This window comes from Scyliorhinus torazame, chromosome 14, assembly GCF_047496885.1.
Source record: "Scyliorhinus torazame isolate Kashiwa2021f chromosome 14, sScyTor2.1, whole genome shotgun sequence".
Classification (NCBI taxonomy): Eukaryota; Metazoa; Chordata; class Chondrichthyes; order Carcharhiniformes; family Scyliorhinidae; genus Scyliorhinus; species Scyliorhinus torazame.
This window is the reverse complement of record NC_092720.1, coordinates 124,099,158-124,121,593: the sequence shown is the minus strand read 5'-3', so window position 1 is coordinate 124,121,593 and position 22,436 is coordinate 124,099,158. Positions and strand designations below refer to the sequence as shown.

The 22,436-nt window shown below is 47.2% G+C and overlaps 1 protein-coding gene across 1 annotated transcript in view; it reads right to left on the bottom strand.

The window, feature by feature from the left end:
- Positions 1 to 6,788: 6,788 nt before the first annotated feature.
- Positions 6,789 to 22,436, bottom strand: part of parlb (presenilin associated, rhomboid-like b) — a 63,991-nt gene continuing 48,343 nt past the window's right edge. Inside the window, exons 10-11 of the mRNA XM_072473219.1 lie at positions 17,471 to 17,568; positions 6,789 to 9,325 (exon numbers count right to left, since the gene is read on the bottom strand). Of these exons, the coding sequence (XP_072329320.1) occupies positions 9,211 to 9,325; positions 17,471 to 17,568 (213 nt within the window). The 3' untranslated portion in view covers positions 6,789 to 9,210. The remainder of the gene's footprint in view (positions 9,326 to 17,470; positions 17,569 to 22,436) is intronic.

The following is a 22,436-nucleotide window of genomic DNA, read 5'->3' as shown; positions in this document are numbered from 1 at the left end:
CACTTCAACCCACATTTCTGTCTGCCGGTACACACCTGCGACCTTGATACCCTCCTCAGTACCTCACTACTCTCGACACTGGCTTCTGGACTACAGCTTGTTTTCCCAGCCCCCTGACAAATTAGTTTAAAACCCCCCCGAAGAGCCGAAGCAAATTTCCCTATCAGGATATTGGTGCCCCTCTGGTTCAGGTGCATACCGTCCTGTCTGTACAGGTCCCACCTTCCCCAGAATGTGCTCCAATTATCCACGTACCTGAAACCCTCCCTCCTACACCATCCCTGCAGCCACGTGGTTATCTGCACTCTTTCCCTGTTCCTCACCTCGCCAGCACGTGGCACCAGCAACAAACCAGAGATGACAACATGGTTTGTCCTGGCTCTCACCTTCCACCCTAGCTCCCTAAATTCCTGTTTTAAATCCCCGTCCCTTCTCTTACCTATGTCGTTGGTACCGATGTGTACGACTTGTGACTGTTCCCCCTCCCCTTTAAGGATTCTGAAAACCCGGTCCGAGACGTCACGGACCCTGGCACCTGGGAGGGACCATATCATCTGTGAGTCTTTTTTGTTGCCACAGAACCGTCTATCTGTCCCTCTAACTATCGAGTCCCCAATAACTATTGCTCTCCTGCTCTCCCTCCTTCCCTTCTGAGCCACAGGGACGGACTCAGTGCTGGAGATCCATTCACCGTGGTTTACCCATGGTAGGTCGTCCCCCTCAACAGTATCCAAAACAGTATACTTGTTACTGAGGGGAACGACGACACAGGATCCCTGCACTGATTGCTTCCTCCCAGCCCCTCTCGCCGACACCCATCTACCTTGATTCTTCGGAGTAACTACATCCCTGAAGCTACTATCTATGACCACCTCTGCCTCCCGAATGATCCGAAGTTCATCCAGCTCCAGTTCCCTAACGCGGTTTCAGAGGAGCTGGAGATGGGTGTACTTCCCACAGGTGAAATCAGCAGGGACACTGACGGCATCCCTCACCTCAAACATTCTGCAGGAGGAACATTGCACTGCCTTCCCTGCCATCCCCTCTAGATAAACCAAGAAAACGAAAGAAAGAGCTTACCTGTTATTCACTCTCCCCCTTAGGTTAGATGAGGTGGAAGAGTGGGGGACACTACAAGTGTAGTGTCTAGGGTTTAGGAACCGCCCAACTTAAATACAGGTAAAAATAAAACACTTAACCAGCAACCACTGCGCCCCACACGAGAACAGCAATCAGCTGTTATGGGCCCGCGCAAACAATTTAAATCTTTACTACTTACCCAGCAGTCACTCTGTCCTCACTCCAACCGGATTCAGCTGGAAACTCCCAACAGTAAGTTTAAAAAAATTTACTCCCCTTCTCAGCAAGCACTCACTCAGCAACCACTGCGCCCCCACATGAGAACAGCAATCAGCTGTTATGGACGCGCGCAAACAATTTAAATCTTTACTACCACGCAAAAGGTTGCTGCATAAACTAAAGATGCATGGCATTGAGGGTAAAGTGGTAGCATGGGTAGAGGATTGGTTAACTAACAGAAAGCAGAGAGTGGGGATAAATGGGTGTTTCTCTGGTTGGCAACCTGTAACTAGTGGGGTCCCTCAAGGATCAGTGTTGGGCCCGCAGTTGTTCACAATTTACATAGACGATTTGGAGTTGGGGACCAAGTGCAATGTGTCAAAGTTTGCAGACGACACTAAGATGAGTGGTAAAGCAAAAAGGGCAGAGGATACCGGAAGTCTGCAGAAGGATTTGGATAGGTTAGGTGAATGGGCTAGGGTCTGGCAGATGGAATTCAATGTTGCCAAGTGTGAGGCTATCCATTTTGGGAGGAATAACAGCAGAATGGATTATTATTTAAACAGTAAGGTGTTAAAACATGCTGCTGTGCAGAGGGACCTGGGTGTGCTGGTGCATGAGTCGCAAAAAGTTGGTGTGCAGGTGCAACAGGTGATTAAGAAGGCTAATCGAGTTTTGTCTTTCATTGCTAGAGGGATGGAGTTCAAGACTAGTGAGGTTATGCTGCAATTGTATAGGGTGTTGGTGAGGCCGCATCTGGAGTATTGTGTTCAGTTTTGGTCTCCTTCCCTGAGTAAGGACATATTGGCACTGGAGGGAGTGCAGAGGAGATTCACTAGGTTGATCCCAGAGTTGAGGGGATTAGATTATGACGAGAGGTTGAGTAGACTGGGACTGTACTCATTGGAGTTTAGAAGGATGCGGGGGGATCTTATTGAGACATATAAAATCATGAAGGGAATAGATAGGATAGATGCGGGCAGGTTGTTTCCACTGGTCGGGGAAAGCAGAACTAGGGAGCATAGCCTCAAAATAAGGGGAAGTAGATTTAGGACCGAGTTTAAGAGGAACTTCTTCACCCAAAGGGTTGTGAATCTCTGGAATTCCTTGCCCAGTGAAGCAGTTGAGGCTCCTTCTTTAAACGTTTTTAAGAAAAAGATAGGTGCCTTTCTAAAGAATAAAGGGATTCAGGGATATGGTGTACGGGCCGGAGAGTGGAGCTGAGTCCACAAAGATCAGCCATGATCTCATTAAATGGCGGAGCAGGCTCGAGGGGCCAGATGGCAGACTCCTGTTCCTAGTTCTTATGTACTACTTACCCAGCAGTCACTCTGTCCTCACTCCGACCGGATTCAGCTGGAAACTTCCAACAGTAAGTTTTTTAAATAATATACTTCCCTCCACAGCAAGCACTCACTCAGCAACCACTGCGCCCCGCACGAGAACACCTCTGGGAAAAGAAAAACTACTTACCAGTCACCAGCCAATCACTTACCTGCAGGCTGTGACGTCACGGTCAACTTCTTTCTACTTCTACCTGCCCTCGAGTCTCCCTCTTGATCTTTACTCGGCTGGGATCCTTACACTGATTGGTTTTTTTTTTGGTTAGAGGAGGAGGTAGGGAGGGAAACACTGAAGAAGTGTTTGGGATTTAACCGTCACTTGACAACAGCTTCTCCACAAACCACCTTCTAAATACAATGACCACAATACACTGATGCAAATTTTCCCTGTACAGCCAATCAGCAGCTCTGCTCTGCTGCCCTCTGCTGGATGCTTGCCTTCACTTGAACACGGAGGGTGTCTTGCTCAGGTACACGTTCTGGATAGAGTGACCGCAATGAACTGATGCAAATTTTCCCCGCAACAGCCAATCAGCAGCTCTACTCTGCTGCTCTCTGCTGGAAGATAGAAACCAGGTGCAGGATTAGGCCATTTGGCCCTTCATGCCTGCTCCAACATTCTATATGATCATGGCTGACCCTCTATCTCAACACCATATTCCCACTTTTGCCCCATATCCATTGATGCCATTAAAATCCAAAAGGTTATCTATCTCTTGAGTATATTCAGTGACTTCTGTGGTAGAGAATTCAACAGGGTCACTATCCTTTGGGTGAAGAAATCTTTTCTCATCTCAGTTCTCAATGGTCTACCCCGTACCCTGAGACTGTGTCCACGGTTCTAAATTCCCCAACCAGGGAAACATCCTCTCTGCATCTAGTCTGTCCAGCCCTGTTAGTTTTATACGGTTCAATCAGATCTCCTCTCCTTCTAAACTCTACTGAATGCAGACCCAGTCAAACCAATCACTTCTCATAGGACAGTCCACCAACTCTGGTATCAGCTTAGAGAACCTCCACTTACTAGTTATGTCCTCAAAAAACTTCAGTAGATTGGTTAAGCCTGACATGATGTGTCTTTCATAAACCTATGCTTTGGTCAATCCCATTAATGCTTCCCTCATGTCCTGTTATCACATCTTCTGTAATAAATTCTAGCATCATCCCCACTACTGATGTCAGGCTAACTGGTCTGTAATTGTCCTTTTTCTCTCTTTTTAAATAGTGGGGTTATATTTGCCACCCTCCTATCGCAGTTTGTGGGAACTGCTCCAGAGTTTATAGAGACTTGAAAAATGACCACAAAATGCATCTAATATTTCCAAGACCAATTCCTTTAATGCTCTGGATTGTAGATTATCAGGCCCTGGTGATTTGTCAGCCTTTAACCCCCATTATTTTCCCCAGAACCATTTAAAAAAAAACTAATACTTATTTCCTTCAATTCCACCCTCTCACTAGACCAGACATTGTCAAATTCAGGGGCGCGACCCACGTGCGGGTGTCAGGAGGGTCACAGAGCAGTCCGTCGCGGCGCTCCCGATTGCGCAAATCCACACGTAACAGCCTGCTTTTAACAATGCCGGCTGCGAGCGGCCTTCAAAATGGCCAGGAACAGATTTTAAAAATTTGGTTGCACTGCGCATGCGTGCCCGATCATCAGTGCGCATGTGCAAAACTATGCGTACCGATGATCGGGCATGCATGAGCAGTGCGGCCGCATTTTTTTAATATGGTCGCAGCCTTTTTTTTTCCAAGTTGGGGGGGCCAAAGGGACCATTGCGGCCAAAGGAACCCAAAACTATTCCTCCATTTTTGTCAGCAACAAACAAGCAACAAATAGAAAATGGTGGGTCGGCAGGTCAGCCGGCGTGGGTGGCGAAGGTCGGCCGGCGTGGGTGGCGAAGGTCGGCCGGCGTGGGTGGCGAAGGTCGGCCGGCGTGGGTGGCGAAGGTCGGCCGGCGTGGGTGGCGAAGGTCGGCCGGCGTGGGTGGCGAAGGTCGGCCGGCGTGGGTCGTAAAGGTTGGCCGCCGGCATGGGTCGCGAAGGTCGGCCGGCGTGGGTGGCGAAGGTCGGCCGGCGTGGGTGGCGATGGTCGGCCGGCGTGGGTGGCGATGGTCGGCCGGCGTGGGTGGCGAAGGTCGGCCGGCGTGGGTGGCGAAGGTCGGCCGGCGTGGGTGGCGAAGGTCGGCCGGCGTGGGTGGCGAAGGTCGGCCGGCGTGGGTGGCAAAGGTCGGCCGGCGTGGGTGGCGAAGGTCGGCCGGCGTGGGTGGCGAAGGTCGGCCGGCGTGGATGGCGAAGGTTGGCCGGCGTGGGTGGCGAAGGTCGGCCGGCGTGGGTGGCGAAGGTCGGCCGGCGTGGGTGGCGATGGTCGGCCGGCGTGGGTGGCGATGGTCGGCCGGCGTGGGTGGCGATGGTCGGCCGGCGTGGGTGGCGAAGGTCGGCCGGCGTGGGTCGCGAAGGTCGGCCGGCGTGGGTCGCGAAGGTCGGCCGGCGTGGGTCGCGAAGGTCGTCCGGCGTGGGTCGCGAAGGTCGGCCGGCGTGGGTCGCGAAGGTCGGCCGGCGTGGGTGGCGATGGTCGGCCGGCGTGGGTCGTAAAGGTTGGCCGCCGGCATGGGTCGCGAAGGCCGGCCGGCGTGGGTCGCGAAGGTCGGCCGGCGTGGGTCGCGAAGGTCGGCCGGCGTGGGTCGCGAAGGTCGTCCGGCGTGGGTCGCGAAGGTCGGCCGGCGTGGGTCGCGAAGGTCAGCCGGGTTGGGTCCCAAAGGTTGGCTGGTTGGTAAAAATGGGTCCCCGGAAAAAAAGTTTGAAAAACACTGCACTAGACCCTTGGTTCCCTAACATTTCTGGGAAGTTATTTGTGCCCTCTTTTATGAAGACAGAAGTATGTGTTCAATTCTTCTGCCATTTCTTTGTTCCCCATTATAATTTCATCGGTTTCTTACAGTAAGGGACCTACATTTGTTTTTACTAACCTTTTTCCTCTGGGGAGGAGGCTCGGGTGGGGCATAAACACTGGCATTAATCTATTGGGGTGAATGGTCTGTTTCTGTGTTCTAATAATAATAATCTTTATTGTCACAAGTAGGCTTACATTAACACTGCAATGAAGTTACTGTGAAAAGCCCCTCATCGCCACTCCATACTCTGTTCGGTACACAGAGGGAGAATTCAGAATGTTCAAATTACCTAACAAGTTTTTCGGGACTTGTGGGAGGAAACTGGAGCACCCAGAGGAACCCACGCAGACAAGGGGAGAACGTGCAGACTCCGCACAGTGATCCAAGCTGGGAATTGAACCTGGGACCCTGGTGCTGTGAAGCAACAGTGCTAACCACTGTGCTACCGTGCCACCCCATGCGTTGTAAAAAGTATTTTATCCAGTGATCCGCATGTAGGACTATTTTGAAATGAAAATGAAATGAAAATCGCTTATTGTCACAAGTAGGCTTCAAATGAAGTTACTGTGAAAAGCCCCTAGTCGCCACATTCCGGCGCCTGTACGGGAAGGCTGGTACGGGAATTGAATCCGCGCTGCTGGCCTTGTTTTGCTTTACAAGCCACTGTCTAGCCCACTATGCTAACTCAAACAATGAGTGATATTAGCCACACTGTAGAGCACTGAATTGTGACAGATTAACTCCTTTGAAAACACAATGTTTTTTTTTCAAGGAACACCGAGCAGGAGCAAATAGCTACAGAAAAGGGGAACAGAAGTTAATTTGTAACCTGCTTGATTTACGTGCAGACTCCGCACAGTGATCCAAGCTGGGAATTGAACCTGGGACCCTGGTGCTGTGAAGCAACAGTGCTAACCACTGTGCTACCGTGCCGCCCCATGCAATCACTCAATTGAGGACAAGAATAAAATGAGTACTGTATCTACAATTCTCAAGGATTGCAAAGCCTGCTTAGTACGTAACTGAAATGATTAAAATTCAGAAATAATTGACTGTTGACCATGCAACCCTTCCTCACTTAAATTGACCTGCTTATTTAAGTGCACATGGATTGCTCGTCTGAAGTAGGCCTCTGCATTGGGCTGAATTGTTGCTGGCTTGAGGTGATGTTACCTGTGGCAAGCAATCAACCTTGTTTTATATTTAGGATAAGAACTTCCATTGAAAAACCATACCTAAATGCATTGAATTTAATCCGTATTTCAGTCTTTTAATAAACTCACTTAGTTAAGCAATATATGGACAGAAGTGAGGTTAAACTCTCAGGAACTGAGAAGCACAACAATGGGACAATTCACTGGAAAACAGCAAAGCAACACATTGCAGCAGTATCATAACAATAATTACACAATGTGACAAATTCCAGCAACCCATTGAAATCTTATAAAGAACGATCCTGTATTAATACAGGGCACAACCGCAAGAACGGTGTTGTCATCAGACGTTTTAAATATTAGACCCAAGTAATTGCTGGGAACACATGAACATATAAAGCAGTTGTATGGAGACTCTGCAACTGAGAAATTAAGAGTTTTTCTATGCTCGATATGTTCCCAAACTCAACTTTTATCATCCAGTGGTAGCAATGACTGTTTTGTTCACAGCATTTAGTTCTGTGACTGAGCAGCTGACGCACTTGCGCCTCTGAAGCAGAAAATTCTGGGTTCCAACACACATCTTTAAACATGTAGACTGACGCTACAGTCTAGCACTGTCTGAGATGTTATGATAGAACAGTAACCTAGACCCTGCCAGCCATAAATGGCACTATTTGAAGACATTCTTCCATCAAGCATTCATGTGTTCTTTGGACGACCCTGCTATCAGCAAAGTGGTCACCGTGTGTGACTATTTTTACAAAAAAAAGTCCATTAATAAAGTGCTTTGGAACATCCCGAGGGCTCAATAAAGTGCAATCTATGTTAGTTGGTTGTTTAATTAATTTAGCTACAGGTTAAATTGGCGAGGGTATTACAACACCAAAGTCACAGTCAGGGTTGAATCAGCATCGCTATATTAAGTATAAACTAGGAGAAAGACGGGTGGTGTGCAAATACAAACTCAAATTCAGGTACCAATGTTATGCTCAACTCTTGTATTTCTTCTGAAGGTTATGAAATGAATACTTAAGCCATTACATTTTATTATTAGAATGTACTTTATATACTCCAGTACTTCCTTCTGTTTGAAATCATAGAATTTACAGTGCAGAAGGAGGTCAATTCGGCCCATCAAGCCTGCACCGGCTCTTGGAAAGAGCACCCTACCCAAGGTCCACACCTCCACCCTATACCCATAACCCAATACCCCCACCCAACACTAAGGGCAATTTTGGACACTAAGGGCAATTTAGTATGGCCAATCCACCTAACCTGCACATCTTTGGACTGTGGGAGGAAACCGGAGCACCCGGAGGAAACCCACACACACACGGGGAGAACTTGCAGACTCCGCACAAACAGTGACCCAAGCCGGGAATCGAATCTGGGACCCTGGAGCTGTGAAGCAATTGTGCTATCCACAATGCTACCGTGCCGCCCTGTTCTTCCGCAAGATCGCCCCTTCAAAAGAAAATACACCTGTGCGGAGATACAATGTATACAGAAACCCAGATTCATCTACCTGAAACACAGGCTAAACCTGAAAAGCAATCTGGTTTATCATTACTTGCTCCTTTCCAGTCTTTATACAAGGTCCTGCCAAGCTCAATTGCCCCTTATTGGAAAAAATAAAGAATTGGGCACTTTAAATTTCAAAAAAAGGAAACAAAAAAATGGGGTTTATCCCGAATGTATTCTATATCAGGCAAACAAACACACTAACGGTGCAAATTTCTCAATGGTTCCCTTTGAGGACCTTAAATTACCAAATGAATTTCTAAATGTCAGATACACTTGGGCTGGATTCTCCACCGGCGGGATGCTCCATTTTGCCGGCAGCCAGGGAGTTTCTCGACGCCGTGGGGCTGCCCCACAATGGGAAATCCCATTGATCAGCCGGCGTAACAGAGCATCCCGCCGGCACGGTGAAACAGAAATGTAGTACGGCGGGACGGAGAATCCAGCCCATGTTTTTTTTTACAAAAACTTCAAATAGTTTAGTTTCCATTGGTGATCCTTCCTCCAGAGAGGGGAGTGAGTGTGTATTACAGGAAGTGTTTCAACAATTTCACACATTCTGACGTTTCACTTGAATGGAGACTGATTGCAAATTGCAAACAACAATCACAAATTCAAAAACACTTCAAGCAGTTGACAGTTTTTTGTTGTTGAAACGGTTGGCCTGAAATCAGGTTTCTTTTGGGGTGGTGAGGTGTGGGGGAGGGGGGGGGGGGGGGAAATGGGCAGCAGTGCGGGAGAGAAATGTCTGGCCAAAACCTTTGCTTCAAAATGTTCCTGTTTATTTATCACTGTACAGTCCTGTAAATAGTTTTAAATACACTCTCTCAGAAGTTAAAAATTTGCTGTAGTTTGTAGCTTTGTCTGAATTCGTGGTCCTGCTGTAAATTCCTGCCTCAGACAGGGCCCAGTTTGTTTGGTTATTGCCTCTATCCTGTGCGCCTCCCAAATCATTGTGAATATCATCTTTCTTTCTAAAATGCAACTTCTTGCCTAGGAGGGTCCACGTCCTCCATTCCCAGGACCCTTAGTCCTCATGTCATGCCACAACTTCACCAGGGGTTCTCTGTTCTTCCAAATCAGCTCGTGACCGTAAAAGATATACCAACTGGACAAAGAGAAAGAACAAACAGAGTGTTGTTACAATAATGCAGACATCACAAGTGATAGCGTCACTTCAAACATTACGCTCAAGGTGCTTATTTCTGGGGTCTCCTAGCAGCCATACAGGGGAGGGGATGGAGTGTGTAAACAAATTTTAATTAAATTGCAAGTATTACTTTGTTGTTATTCCCAGCAGAAATAAACTACAATGGTTTGAAAGCAAAGCAGCTACAGGAGTTATTCCAATTATTGGAGATGGCAACTCTGGGATTAGTTGGCTATGTCAGTCAAATGAACAAATACACTCCTATCATTACCAAGAAGCCGGGGAATGAAGTGGTATCCTGAAAGGCTAGGTGGCAAGTTTCAAATTGCACCACCATATAAAATACTTTTTTATTGTTTCAAAAAGCTCTAGGTTACTTGGAAGAATGCATCAGAGGCAGTTAAAATACCGAGCAGGTTGAATTGAACTGTGTACTTTTACACAGCGGCATTTCACCTCTGAAATTGATGGGTCAAATCTTGCCCAGACACGAGATGGAGCGCCTCAATTTAGTTCCTACTCCCCTTGAATCCATCCCTGACTTTAAGTGATAATGTCACTCAGAGGCTTCCGGACGGGTAGTGTGGGAAGTGGTGCAGCACATAAGAGCTTTCCGGAGGCTGGACTCATGAGCATTGATGAAGCGGGAGATATGGATTGTATTGCAGTGGACTTGGGGGAGTGGTTGATGGTGCAGATACCATCCTAGTGAATCAATGGTGAAATTTCCCCAAGGTAAAAATCTGGGCGTCTCAAAACTGAACACTTTTCCACACATTCAAAACAGCTCTATACGGAATTAGCTATTAGATTATATTCCCATCTATCATTCTAATGTCCTACTTCACACATTGATGTGTTAATATTGTTCACTTTTTTACTTAATCCATGTGAAATTGCTACTATATTCAAAATTCAGTATCTATTGGAGCATAGCATAATTCACAAATTCCCCTCTGCTGCCAATTCCATTTCCTTTGATTTATACCAGATGTACAAAGGGACCTGGGTGACCTTGTCCATCAGCCACTGAAGGCTAGCACGCAGGTGCAGCAAGCAATTACGAAGGCTAATGGCCTTTATCAAGAGGATTTGAGTACAGGAGTAGTAAAGTCTTGCTTCAATTGTATAGGAGCTTGGTTAGACCACACCTGGAGTAGTGTGTGCAGTTTTGGTCCCCTTACCTCAGAAAGGATATTATTGCCATAGAGCAGGCATTGTCAAACTCGGGGGCGCGACCCGCGGGTGGGTGTCGGGAGCCTTCCGTCGCGGCGCTCTCGATCGCACAAATCCGTGCGCAACAGCCGGCTTTTAACTATGCCGGCTGCAAGCGGCCTTCAAAATGGCCACAAACATATTTTAAAAATTCGGCCGCACTGCGCATGCGTACCGATGATCGGGCATGCATGCGCAGTGCGACCGCAGTTTTTTTTATACGGTTGCAGCCTTTTTTGTTACAAGTTTGGGGGACCAAAGGGACCATTGGGGCCAAAACCATTTCCTCCATTTTTGTCAGCAACAAATAAAGTAAGAGAAAATGGTGGGTCGCACAGGTCAGCCGGCGCGGGCTGCAAAGTTCGGCCGGCGCGGGCTGCAAAGGTCGGCCGGCGCGGGCTGCAAAGGTCGGCCGGGTTGGGTCCCGAAGGTTGGCCAGTTGGTAAAAATGGGTCCCCAGAAAAAGGTTTGAAAAACACTGCCGTAGAGGAAGTGCAACAAAGGTTCCAGACTTATTCCGGGAATTGCAGGACTGACTTATGAAGAGAGATTGGACAAACTTGGCCTGTATTCTATAGAGTTTCAAAGAATGAGAGGTGAACTCATTGAAACCTACAAAATACTTAAAGGAACAAGCAGGGTAGAAGCAGGCAAGATTTTACCCTTGGTTGGGGTGTCTAGAAACAGGAGGGCATAATTTAAAGATATGGGGGGGTGCCACTCAGGACGCAGATGAGAAATTCTGTTACACCGAGGGCTGTGAATCTTTGGAATTCTCTACCCCAGGGGGCTGTGGAAGCTCAATTATGGTGTATGTTTAAAGCAGAGATTCATAGATTTTTGATTAACAATAATGTAAAGGGTTATGGGGATAGTGAGCGTTAAAGGCATTGAAGTGTCCGAGCAACCATGATCATATTAAATGGTGGAGCAGGATCGAAGGGCTGAATGGCCTACTCCTATTCCTATACTGAGTGAAAAACAGACTGCCAATATTTGGGAATATCTATCCCCACCCCCACAATTTTCATCCAGCTTCCTATCCCCCAACAAATGTCTGATTCATGTAATCAATTCTTATTCACAGTGTTTGTTAATGTATTTTGAAAATCTATTTATAGGACATCCATTGATACCAATGCTAAAGAATTCGAATAGGTTAGGTGTATACGACGGACATTTTATAAACCTCTGCTGTTTTGTCTTAAGCATTTTCCCTAATCAGTGTACATTTTTCAAGTGCTTACTCATTCTGTGCATAGCTGAATTTTTTTTGCCATCATTAGAGAATAGAACAGAATCATAAAATGGTTACAGCACAGGAGGCCATACAGTCCACCGTGTCTGCGCCAGCTCTCTGCAGGAATGAAACAATCAGTCTCACTCTGTTATAACCTGCCTACTTACCATTGGCTGGGGACTAATGACTATCCCACAATCCTGTGGGAGTATGAGCTTCCCCAATGAGGGGGGCAGAGAAACCACTAGTAAACTCCTAGTATAAATAAAGCTGGCCAGTTCAGGAACCAGCAGGAAGGAGTATGTAGCAAGGGAAGTTACTGCTACTGTTATGTATATATGTTATAGTAAATAAATGTTATTACTTTGTATCCTTAAAACTCGTGCTGGATTCTTCGTGGCCCTTACAAAACTGGCGACAAAGGTTAAAGTGAATAGCTGTCTACACTGCTGAAGCCACCTCCCTGGATTTTTGTTGGATACAGGTTGGAAGTTGTTTTCTATTATACCATGCCTCTGTACGGACGTTTGGATGTTTTTGATGCTGCGCTGGAAAGCTGGAACCAGTACACACAACGGATGCGTTACTATTTCCGGGCAAACAACATCACCGAAAACGAGCGCCAGGTGGTCATATTGCTCACCGCCTGCGGCCCGCATACGTTTGGGGTGATTAGGAGCCTTACGTACCCAGCTGCGCCGGACACCAAAACGTTTGATGAACTTGTGAATATAGTGGGGCAACATTTTAACCCAACCCCGTCCACGATAGTCCAGCGTTACCGGTTTAATACCGCTGAGAGGACCCCTGGAGAATCCCTTGCTGACTTTCTATCCAGGCTACGCAGGATTGTGGAGTACTGTGACTATGGTGAGACCTCGTCAGAAATGTTACGCGACCGTTTGGTTTGCGGTATTAACAATGCGGCCACCCAAAGAAAGTTGTTAGTGGAGCCAACATTGACTTTTCAACAGGCCATTCAAATAGTATTGTCCCGAGAGACCGCAGAACGAGGAGTGCAGGAGCTACAGGGAATGGAAGTGCATGCCTTGGGGCGCAACCCCTTCCGTCCGAAAACGTCCCCCCGCACACCTTGGGCGAGGCAACGTCCGGACCAACGCCAGTGGCCGTCAGACATTCCTCCCCGAAGGGAGCCTTCTCCAGAACCAATGGATGAGGAGCCATGTCCGTGTCAGACTTGTAGGCGCCGACCCCGTCGCGGACGGCGGTCCTGGGGGCGCCAGAGGCGCCGTCGTTCCGACCGAAACTGGGACCAGCCCAGGGGCTGTAATTGGGACCAGCCCAGGGGCCGTACCTTCCATGTGGATGAACCTGCGGCGACTACTCCTGAGGACGTGGAGACGGAGGACGACTGCCTGCAGCTGCATTGTGTGGCAGCTCCCCGTGTGGCCCCCATTAAGGTGACAGTACGGGTCAATAACCACCCGCTTGAGATGGAGTTGGATACTGGCGCAGCGGTCTCCGTGATCGCCCAGAGGACATTCGACCGCATCAAGCAGGGTATACAGACCCTTACATTAACCGACTCACAGGCCAGGTTGGCCACCTACACGGGGGAACCACTGGACATTGCAGGAATTACAATGACCCCTGTTGTCTATGGACGCCAGGAGGGGCGTTTCCCACTTATCGTGGTGCGCAGCCATGGGCCCAGCCTGTTGGGTCGGGACTGGTTAATAAAAGGGGCAGTAGCCCGTATCCAAGTTGAACCAGCCACGCCGCGCTATTTCCGGGCGCGCCCAGTGCCTTACGCCTTGCTCGAGAAGGTAGAAGGGGAGCTCACTCGTTTGGAGAGTTTGGGTATTATCAGGCCCGTCCGTTTTGCTGACTGGGCAGCACCAATTGTACCTGTAATGAAGCCAGATGCCACAGTTCGCTTGTGTGGCGACTATAAACTTACAGTGAATACTGTTTCCCGACTCGACCGATATCCAATGCCTCGCATAGAGGATCTCTACGCGAAACCTGCAGTTGGACTCTCGTTCACAAAATTAGATATGAGTCACGCCTACCTACAGTTGGAGCTGGACCCTGCCTCCCGACCATATGTAACGATTAATACACACCGGGGCCTGTATGAATATACATGGTTGCCCTTTGGAGTATCCTCTGCCTGCGCAATTTTTCAACATGTTATGGAGGGCATTTTGCGAGGTTTACCACGTGTGGCTGTCTACCTAGATGATGTTTTGATTACAGGGACGTCGGAGCAGGAACATTTGGAAAATCTGGAGGCTGTCCTTAGACGCCTTTCGGAGGCTGGAGTCCGTTTACGTCGCACAAAGTGCGTATTTCAGGCAAAGGAAGTAGTCTACCTAGGTTATCGGGTGGACCGCGAAGGTCTGCACCCCGTCGCAGAGAAGGTGCGTGCAATTCAACATGCCCCCGCCCCGACAGACACTTCGCATCTTCATTCTTTTCTCGGTCTCGTAAACTATTACGGGAAGTTCCTCCCCAATCTGGCAACTACGCTGGCCCCTTTGCACCTTCTGCGAAAGAAAAATCACACCTGGGTTTGGGGTCAGCCGCAAGAAACCGCTTTCCGGCGGGTAAAGCAACAATTGTCGTTGTCTGGGTTACTAACCCACTATGATCCTGGAAAGCCTTTGCTCGTCACATGTGATGCATCCCCGAATGGTATTGGGGCCGTCCTGTCCCACAAGATGGAGAACGGGGCCGAGCGACCGATAGCTTTCGCCTCCCGCACATTGACTGCAGCGGAGAAAAAGTACGCGCAGATCGAGAAGGAGGGCCTGGCAGTGGTTTTTGCAGTGAAACGCTTCCACCAGTACGTGTACGGCCGCCATTTCACTATCGTGACTGATCATCATCCCCTGCTGGGACTTTTCAGAGAGGATAAGCCAATACCGCCCATTGGTTCTGCACGGATCCAGCGCTGGGCTTTGTTGCTTGCTGCATACGAGTATTCTCTGGAGCACAAACCAGGTACGCAGATAGCAAATGCCGACGCACTGAGCCGATTGCCTTTATCAACCGGCCCCATGTCGACCCCCACGACCGGTGAGGTGGTTGCAACCCTAAACTTTATGGACACCTTGCCTGTCACAGCATCACAGATCCGTGAGTGGACCCAGACGGAGCCAGTCCTGTCAAAGGTTCGGCACACAGTCCTGTATGGTGGGCAGCATAGACAGCTCCCAGGCGAGTTGCGGGCATTTTCCTCCAAGCTGTCAGAATTCAGCGTGGAAGACGGCATCCTCTTGTGGGGGACGCGTGTGATTGTCCCGGAAAAAGGCCAGGAGCTGATACTAACAGACTTGCACAATGGGCATCCAGGGGTGGCCAAAATGAAAATGTTGGCCCGGAGTTATGGCTGGTGGCCAGGCCTCGACACCGACATTGAGAAGGTGGCCCAAAACTGCTCCATTTGCCAGGAGCATCAGAAACTTCCCCCGGCCGCGCCCCAAATCACTGGGAATGGGCAGGGCGGCCTTAGGCACGCTTGCATGCAGATTTCGCAGGCCCTTTTCAAGGATCCATGTTCCTTCTACTAATTGACGCCCAGTCCAAATGGCTAGAGGTGCATAAGATGCAGGGGACAACGTCCTGCGCAACAATTCAAAAGATGTGTTTATCGTTTAGTACGCATGGCCTCCCCGAGGTGCTGGTCACGGATAACAGCACTCCATTCATGAGTGAGGAGTTTGCGAGGTTCACGAAGATGAACAGCATCCGCCATATCCGCACTGCCCCTTACCACCCAGCTTCAAATGGGTTGGCAGAGCGCGCAGTGCAGACATTCAAAAGAGGCCTAAAGAAACAGTCTTCCGGATCAATGGACACGAGACTGGTTCGCCTTTTGTTTACGTACAGGACCACCCCCCATGCAGTGACTGGGGTAGCTCCCGCAGAACTCCTAATGGGCCGGAGACTTCGCACCCACCTTAGTATGGTTTTCCCGGACATTGGCGCAAAAGTACGCTGCACACAAGAACGGCAGGGACAGGGATTTTCTCGGCATCGGCCGATTCGGCAGTTTGCGCCCGGTGACCCAGTGTTCGTTCGGAATTTTGCTGGTGGTGTCCAATGGGTTCCTGGTGTAATCTTTCGCCAAACGGGCCCTATATCTTACCAAGTGCAAGCCCAGGGTCGTCTCCAGCGAAAACATGTAGACCACGTTCTGTCCAGAAGACTATCCCCTCAAAAGATTCCCCGCCCCCAGAGCTCATTTCTACAGCCGCAGAGACCGGAGACAAGGGAAGGTAGTCCTCACAATCTTCCACTGGTGCCTCACTCGAAGCCTATGCAGGTCGTTACGGGACCGAATGGAGATAGAGACGCTGACATGACGGAGGCAGCAGACTCTGACTCCGAGATGGAGACACAGAATGCATCAGAGGGGGAATCCTCGGGTCCACGGGCCGTGGATGTACGACCGTTGCGCCGTTCATCACGGAAGCGCCAGTCTCCGTCTCGTTACACGCCGCCTGATCCAGCGCCGCGTGCAAATGGTGTCCGGCCTGCGGCCAAAAGAGTCCGACGCCCTCCTTCGCCAGGGTCTTTGGTGGATTCCTTGGACTTGGGGGGGGGGGGGATGTTATAACCTGCCTACTTACCATTGGCTGGGGACTAATGACTATCCCACAATCCTGTGGGAGTATGAGCTTCCCCAATGAGGGGGGCAGAGAAACCACTAGTAAACTCCTAGTATAAATAAAGCTGGCCAGTTCAGGAACCAGCAGGAAGGAGTATGTAGCAAGGGAAGTTACTGCTACTGTTATGTATATATGTTATAGTAAATAAATGTTATTACTTTGTATCCTTAAAACTCGTGCTGGATTCTTTGTGGCCCTTACAAAACTCTCCCTTCCCTCATAGCCCTGCAATTTGTTTTCTCTTCAAATAATTATCCAATCCTCTTTTGAAAGCCGCAATAGAATTCGATAGCTACTTGGTTTGCAATTTGTTCCATTTTTCAATAGATGTAAAATTTTCTAATCTTTGGTTCTCTGGTGCTATCATTAATCCAGTGAGCATTGGAAGATGAGTTATTTCCAATTTCCTTTTCTTGGGGAAAAAATACAGTCATGGGATCTATTTAGTTTCAATCCCTGTATTTTGTTCTTTCCAACTGTTCTGTAAGTTTTTACCCTGGGTTTTCTTTGTACCGCTGTGATCATGTGTTCTTCTCATGCACGAAGATTAAATACTTCCTCTCTGTTCTAATCCTCTGTTGTTTTCAAGCCTAAATTTGTTTTTAACATGCCTACTTCCACATTTCTTACCCTTTCTCGAGGTATTTATCAATAATTCCCCTCAGCCTTCGAATACCCTTTTTCTCTTATTATTTTGCTTGTTCTGTAATTTTCACAGCTCCCATGCTTACCTAATATTTTTCAATATTAATAAGTCGTGATCTTTTATCTAACCACTTGTAGGCTATAGTTACATCATCCCACAAGTACCTTGACTGGTCACTAATTACCCTCCAAATGATTACACAGTTGATCTGCACAGTAATCTATTAATGATTTCTGCCAACCATTGTCTTTTGAATCCAAGATATCCAGGCCACCCGAGGCATCTCTTCACCACAATACCATGACACAGGACATTGGACTCTTACCACCGATTAAAAGAAAATAACCAAATGATCCCAGACTCACATTCCAAAAAGTGCACCACCCAAGTGAGCTGCGTGGTCGAAAAACCTCCAACCCAGAATCAGGCCTGTTGTATCCATGGCAATAATTGCTTTTAGAGCCTGCAACAGACAAAGCCAGCTGAAAACACTGCTGCAAATATCCACCTTAGCTGCACATGGTTATACTTAGGAAACAGATGCAATATATCTTGATTTAAAAAAAAAATAACGACCAACTCAACAAGACTCAAAAGGTCAAGCGTGTTAAACAAGCCAAGCCATCCACCCACCTTAGTGCATGTCATATTTAGGACAAGGCATTGTGAGAAGCATTGTGTCATATTAGGGGAAACTGATGAAGATCAAATGTATGCTATTTTCTAACATGCACAGTTTTCTTTTTCAAATACACAACAGTTTTGAGACGTGCACAAATCTGGGTGAAAGGTGATTTATTTTAAATGGCTCCCATGAATATTCCACATGACTAAGACGCATTCTTAGTTACATTTTACTTACATCCAAAGAAGTATAGATACTGTATAGAAATGCAGTATGAATATTTCTATGGTGCAGTGGCTGCTAAGCAGGTACAATACTTGATGAGCAACCACAGGCAATGAACTTGAATTTCACCATGTGAAGCTGAGAAACTGAATTTACCACCTGGAAAATGACCATGTAATCTGTGGGATTGTTGCACGAATGCCCTCCTGGGAAGGGAACATACAAATTAGGAGCAGCAGCAGGCCACTGGGCACTTTGGGGCCACTCTGCCATTCAATTTGGGCTGAATGGCCTCCTTCTGCACTGTAAATTCTATGATAATCTATGATAATTAGATCATGACAATCTGACTGTAACGTCAATTCCACATTCACCCTCTTGCTCATCAAGAATCTATCATGCTCTGCCTTAAAACTAGTCGAAGACTCTGCTTCCATCACCTTTTCAAGAAGAGAGTTCTAAAGGCTAATGATCTGCCGAGAGAATTCCCCCCCCCCCTAATCTGTTTTAAATGATTGACCCCTTATTTTTAAGTGAACCCTCGTTCTAGATTCTCTGGCAAGAGGAAACATCCTCTCCAAATCCACCCTGTCAGGACCTTAAAGGTTTTGATCCAGTCACCACTTACTCTTCTAGACTCCAGCAGATACAAGCCTCACCTGTCCAACGTTTACCCATAAGACAACTGATCCATTTACTAATCTAGTAAACCCTCTCTGAACTGCGTCTAACGCATTTCATGTTTCCTTAAATAAGGAGTCCAATACTGTACATGCTACTCCAGGGGTCGTCTTACCAGGACTCTGTACAACTGAATTATAACCTCCCCACATATGTATTCAAATCCTCTTGTATTAAATGATAACACTCTATTAGCTTTCCTAATTACTTACTGTGCCTCCATACTAAGATTTTGGGATTCATGCACTAGGACACCAGGATCCCTCTGTCCTCAGAGCTCTGCAATCTTTCACCATTTAGATAATAAGATTATTTTTTATTCTTCCTGCCAAAATGGACAATTTCACATTTGTCCACATTATACTCCACTTGCCAGTCCTTTACTTTACCCTCTCACATAACCTAGCCATGTCCTCTTCACATCTGATTTTCTTACTTATCTTTGTTATAAGTGCCCTTTAATAACATCTTTAAGAAGAGCTTCTAACATTTTTGCTGGGATAATCTGTAGGTTCCTGCTTTCAGTCTCCATCCTTTTTGAATAAAGGAGTTACATTCGCTATGTTCCAATCTGGTGGGACCTTCCCCAAATGTAGAAATTTCGGAAAATTAAAACAAACGCATCAACTATCTCATGAGCCACTTCTTATAAGGCCCTAGGATTAAGTCAATCAGCACCCGGGGATGTGTCAACCTGCAGCTCCAACAGTTTATCCAGTACCACTCCCTGTGATTGTAATTTATTCAATTTCTCCGTCCCTTCCATTTCCTGATTTACATATATTTTTGGGATGTTATCTGTATCCTCTATAGTGAAAGTCAATGCAAAATACCTGTTCAATTCATCTGATATCTCCTTATTTTCCATTATGAATTACCCAGACTCACTTTCTACGGGATCAATGCTTACTTTAATTATTTTTAAAACATTTATAGAAACTCTTACTATCTGTCTTTATATTTTTACAGTAAGAAGTCTTACAACACCAGGTTTGTTTCGATGTCACTGGCTTTCGGAGCGCTGCTCCTTCCTCAGGTGAATGAAGAGGTATGTTCCAGAAACATATATATAGACAGATTCAAAGATGCCAGACAATGCTTGGAATGCGAGCATTAGCAGGTGATTAAATCTTTACAGATCCAGAGATGGGGTAACCCCAGGTTAAAGAGGTGTGAATTGTGTCAAGCCAGGACAGTTGGTAGGATTTCGCAGGCCAGATGGTGGGGGATGAATGCAATGTGACATGAATCCCAGGTCCCGGTTGAGGCCGCACTCATGTGTGCGGAACTTGGCTATAAGCGTCTGCTTGGCGATTCTGCGTTGTTGCGTGTCCTGAAGGCCGCCTTCATATTTTTAGCTAGCTTTCCCTCCTAGTCTAACTTTTCTTTCCTTTTCAATCTTTTAGTCATTCCTCGCTGTTCTTTTTATTCTGTCCAATCTTCTGACCTGCCACTCATCTTTGTGCAATTATATGCTTTTTCTTTAAGTTTGATACTAGATTTAAATTTTTTTTTAGTTAATCACAGATGGTGCGTTCTCCCCTTGGAATTTTCCTTTGTCACTGGAAATTACTACTCTGTGTATTCTGAAATATCCCCTTAAAAGTTTGCCACTGCATCTCTATTAACCTATCCCTTAACCTAATTTGCCTGTTCACTTTAGCTAGCTCTGCTTTCATAATTGTCCTTATCGTAGTTTAAAATACTAGTCTTAGACCCACTCTTGTCTCCCTCAAACTGAATTTAAAATTCAATCATATGAAGATTGCAGATACCGAGGGCATCTTCATTATGAAGTCATTAATTAATCCTATCTCATTGCACAATACCAGGTCTAGTACAGCCTGCTCTCTAGTTGGCTCTAGAACGTGCTGTTCTAAGAAACTATCCCGAAAAAGTTATATGAATTTCTCATCTAGGCTATCTTTGGCCATCTGATTTTTCCAGTCTACATGTAAATTAACACCCCCCCCCCCCCCCAAGGTTATTGCTGTGCCTTTCTGACCAGCTCCCTTTATTCCTTCCGCTATACCCCGTTCTACTGTATGGTTACTGTTAGGAGGTCTGTACACCACTCCCATAAGTGGCTTCTTGCCTTTATCATTTCGCATCTCTACCCAAACAACTTCTACGTTCTGACTTTTGGCCATCTGTGTCTATTGTGCTAATGGCATCGTTAGTCAACAGAGCCACTCCTTTAACTTTTCCTCGCTTACCGTCCTTCCTAAATTCCAAGTACCCTTCAAGATTCAGGTCCCAATCTTGTTCATCCGTGTCTATGTAATGGCGATCAGATCATACTTATTTATTTATATTTGCACTTGTTTTGTTTTGAAGGCTAATGTATTTATATACAGAGTCTTCAGTTTTGTCCTTTAATTATTTTCATAACCTCTAGCCTTATCTGCTGATTTACTCTTAGATTTGTAGTTTCTAAGGGGATTAAGATGCTAAAAGATTTGATTCTTAGGGGTCGGTTTGCAGGATTGAGGGAGCTGGAAGCGAAGTATGGGCTGGAGCAGGGAGAAATGTTTAGATACATGCAGGTTCGAGATTTTGCCAGGAAGGAGATAGAGCTTCCCGGAGGAAACGGCCTCCACACTGCTGGAGGAGGTGGTGACGACAAGGGGACTGGAGAAGGGGGTGGTGTCAGCGGTGTACGGAGCTATTTTGAAGAGGATAAGGCACCACTGGAAGGGATCAAAGCAAAGTGGTAGGAAGAGTTGGGAGAGGTTACAGAGGGGGTCTGGTGTGAGGTGCTCCGGAGAGTAAATGCCTCCACCTCATGTGCGAGGTTGGGGCTGATACAGCTGAAGGTGGTATACAGAGCACACCTCACGAGGGCAAGGTTGAGCCGATTCTTTGAAGGAGTAGAAGATGTGTGTGCGCGTTGCAGGGGGCGCCCCCGCTAATCACGTTCATATGTTTTGGTCCTGTCCAAAGCTAGAGGAGTACTGGAAGGAGGTTTTTAGGGTAATTTCCAAGGTGGTGCACATGAAACTGGACCCGGGTCTCCGGGAGGCCATATTCGGGGTGTCGGATCAGCCAGGGTTGGAAACGGGTGCGGAGGCAGATATCGTAGCCTCGTTGATCGCCCGAAGGCGGATCCTGCTGGGATGGAGAGCAGCCTCTCCACCCAGTGCCCTGGCGCGGCAGGGGGACCTGTTGGAATACTTGACCCTTGAGAAGGTTAAGTTTGAACTGAGGGGAAGGACGGAGGGGTTCTACAAGTCATGGGCATTATTCATTATGCACTTTCAAGAACTGGATAACATCGAACATTAGTTGGGCGGGATGGGTGGGAGGGGGGAGTGTATTACGGGTGACTATGGGTAATCCCGGATTCCTTTTTGTCATTTGTTTATGTAAACATGGAGGCTGATATTTGGGGGTTGGTGGGAGGATGGGATCGTTGTTATTGTTATGGGGATTGACATATTTGTTGCTGATTCTTGTTTATTGTTGGTGGGTATAAATTCGGGAGAAAATGTGAAAAAGGAGAATAAAAATATTTTTAAAAAGATTTGTAGTTTCTGTCTTTTCCTTTCTCCCTTGCCTTGTCTCTACTCTTTGATTTACTACATCTTCCCAAATTTGATGCCTCGTCCTCACTATTTAGTTTAAAACCCTTTACTTCCCTCATTACGCAGCTTGCTAGAACACTGGTCCCAGCTCGGTTTTGGTGTGCACCGTCCCAACGGTATAGCCTTAACCGTTCCCAGTGTTCAAGAACTAGTACCCACTTCTTCCACATCAGTCTTTGAGCCACGCATTCATCCCTCTAATTTTATGCCAGTTTG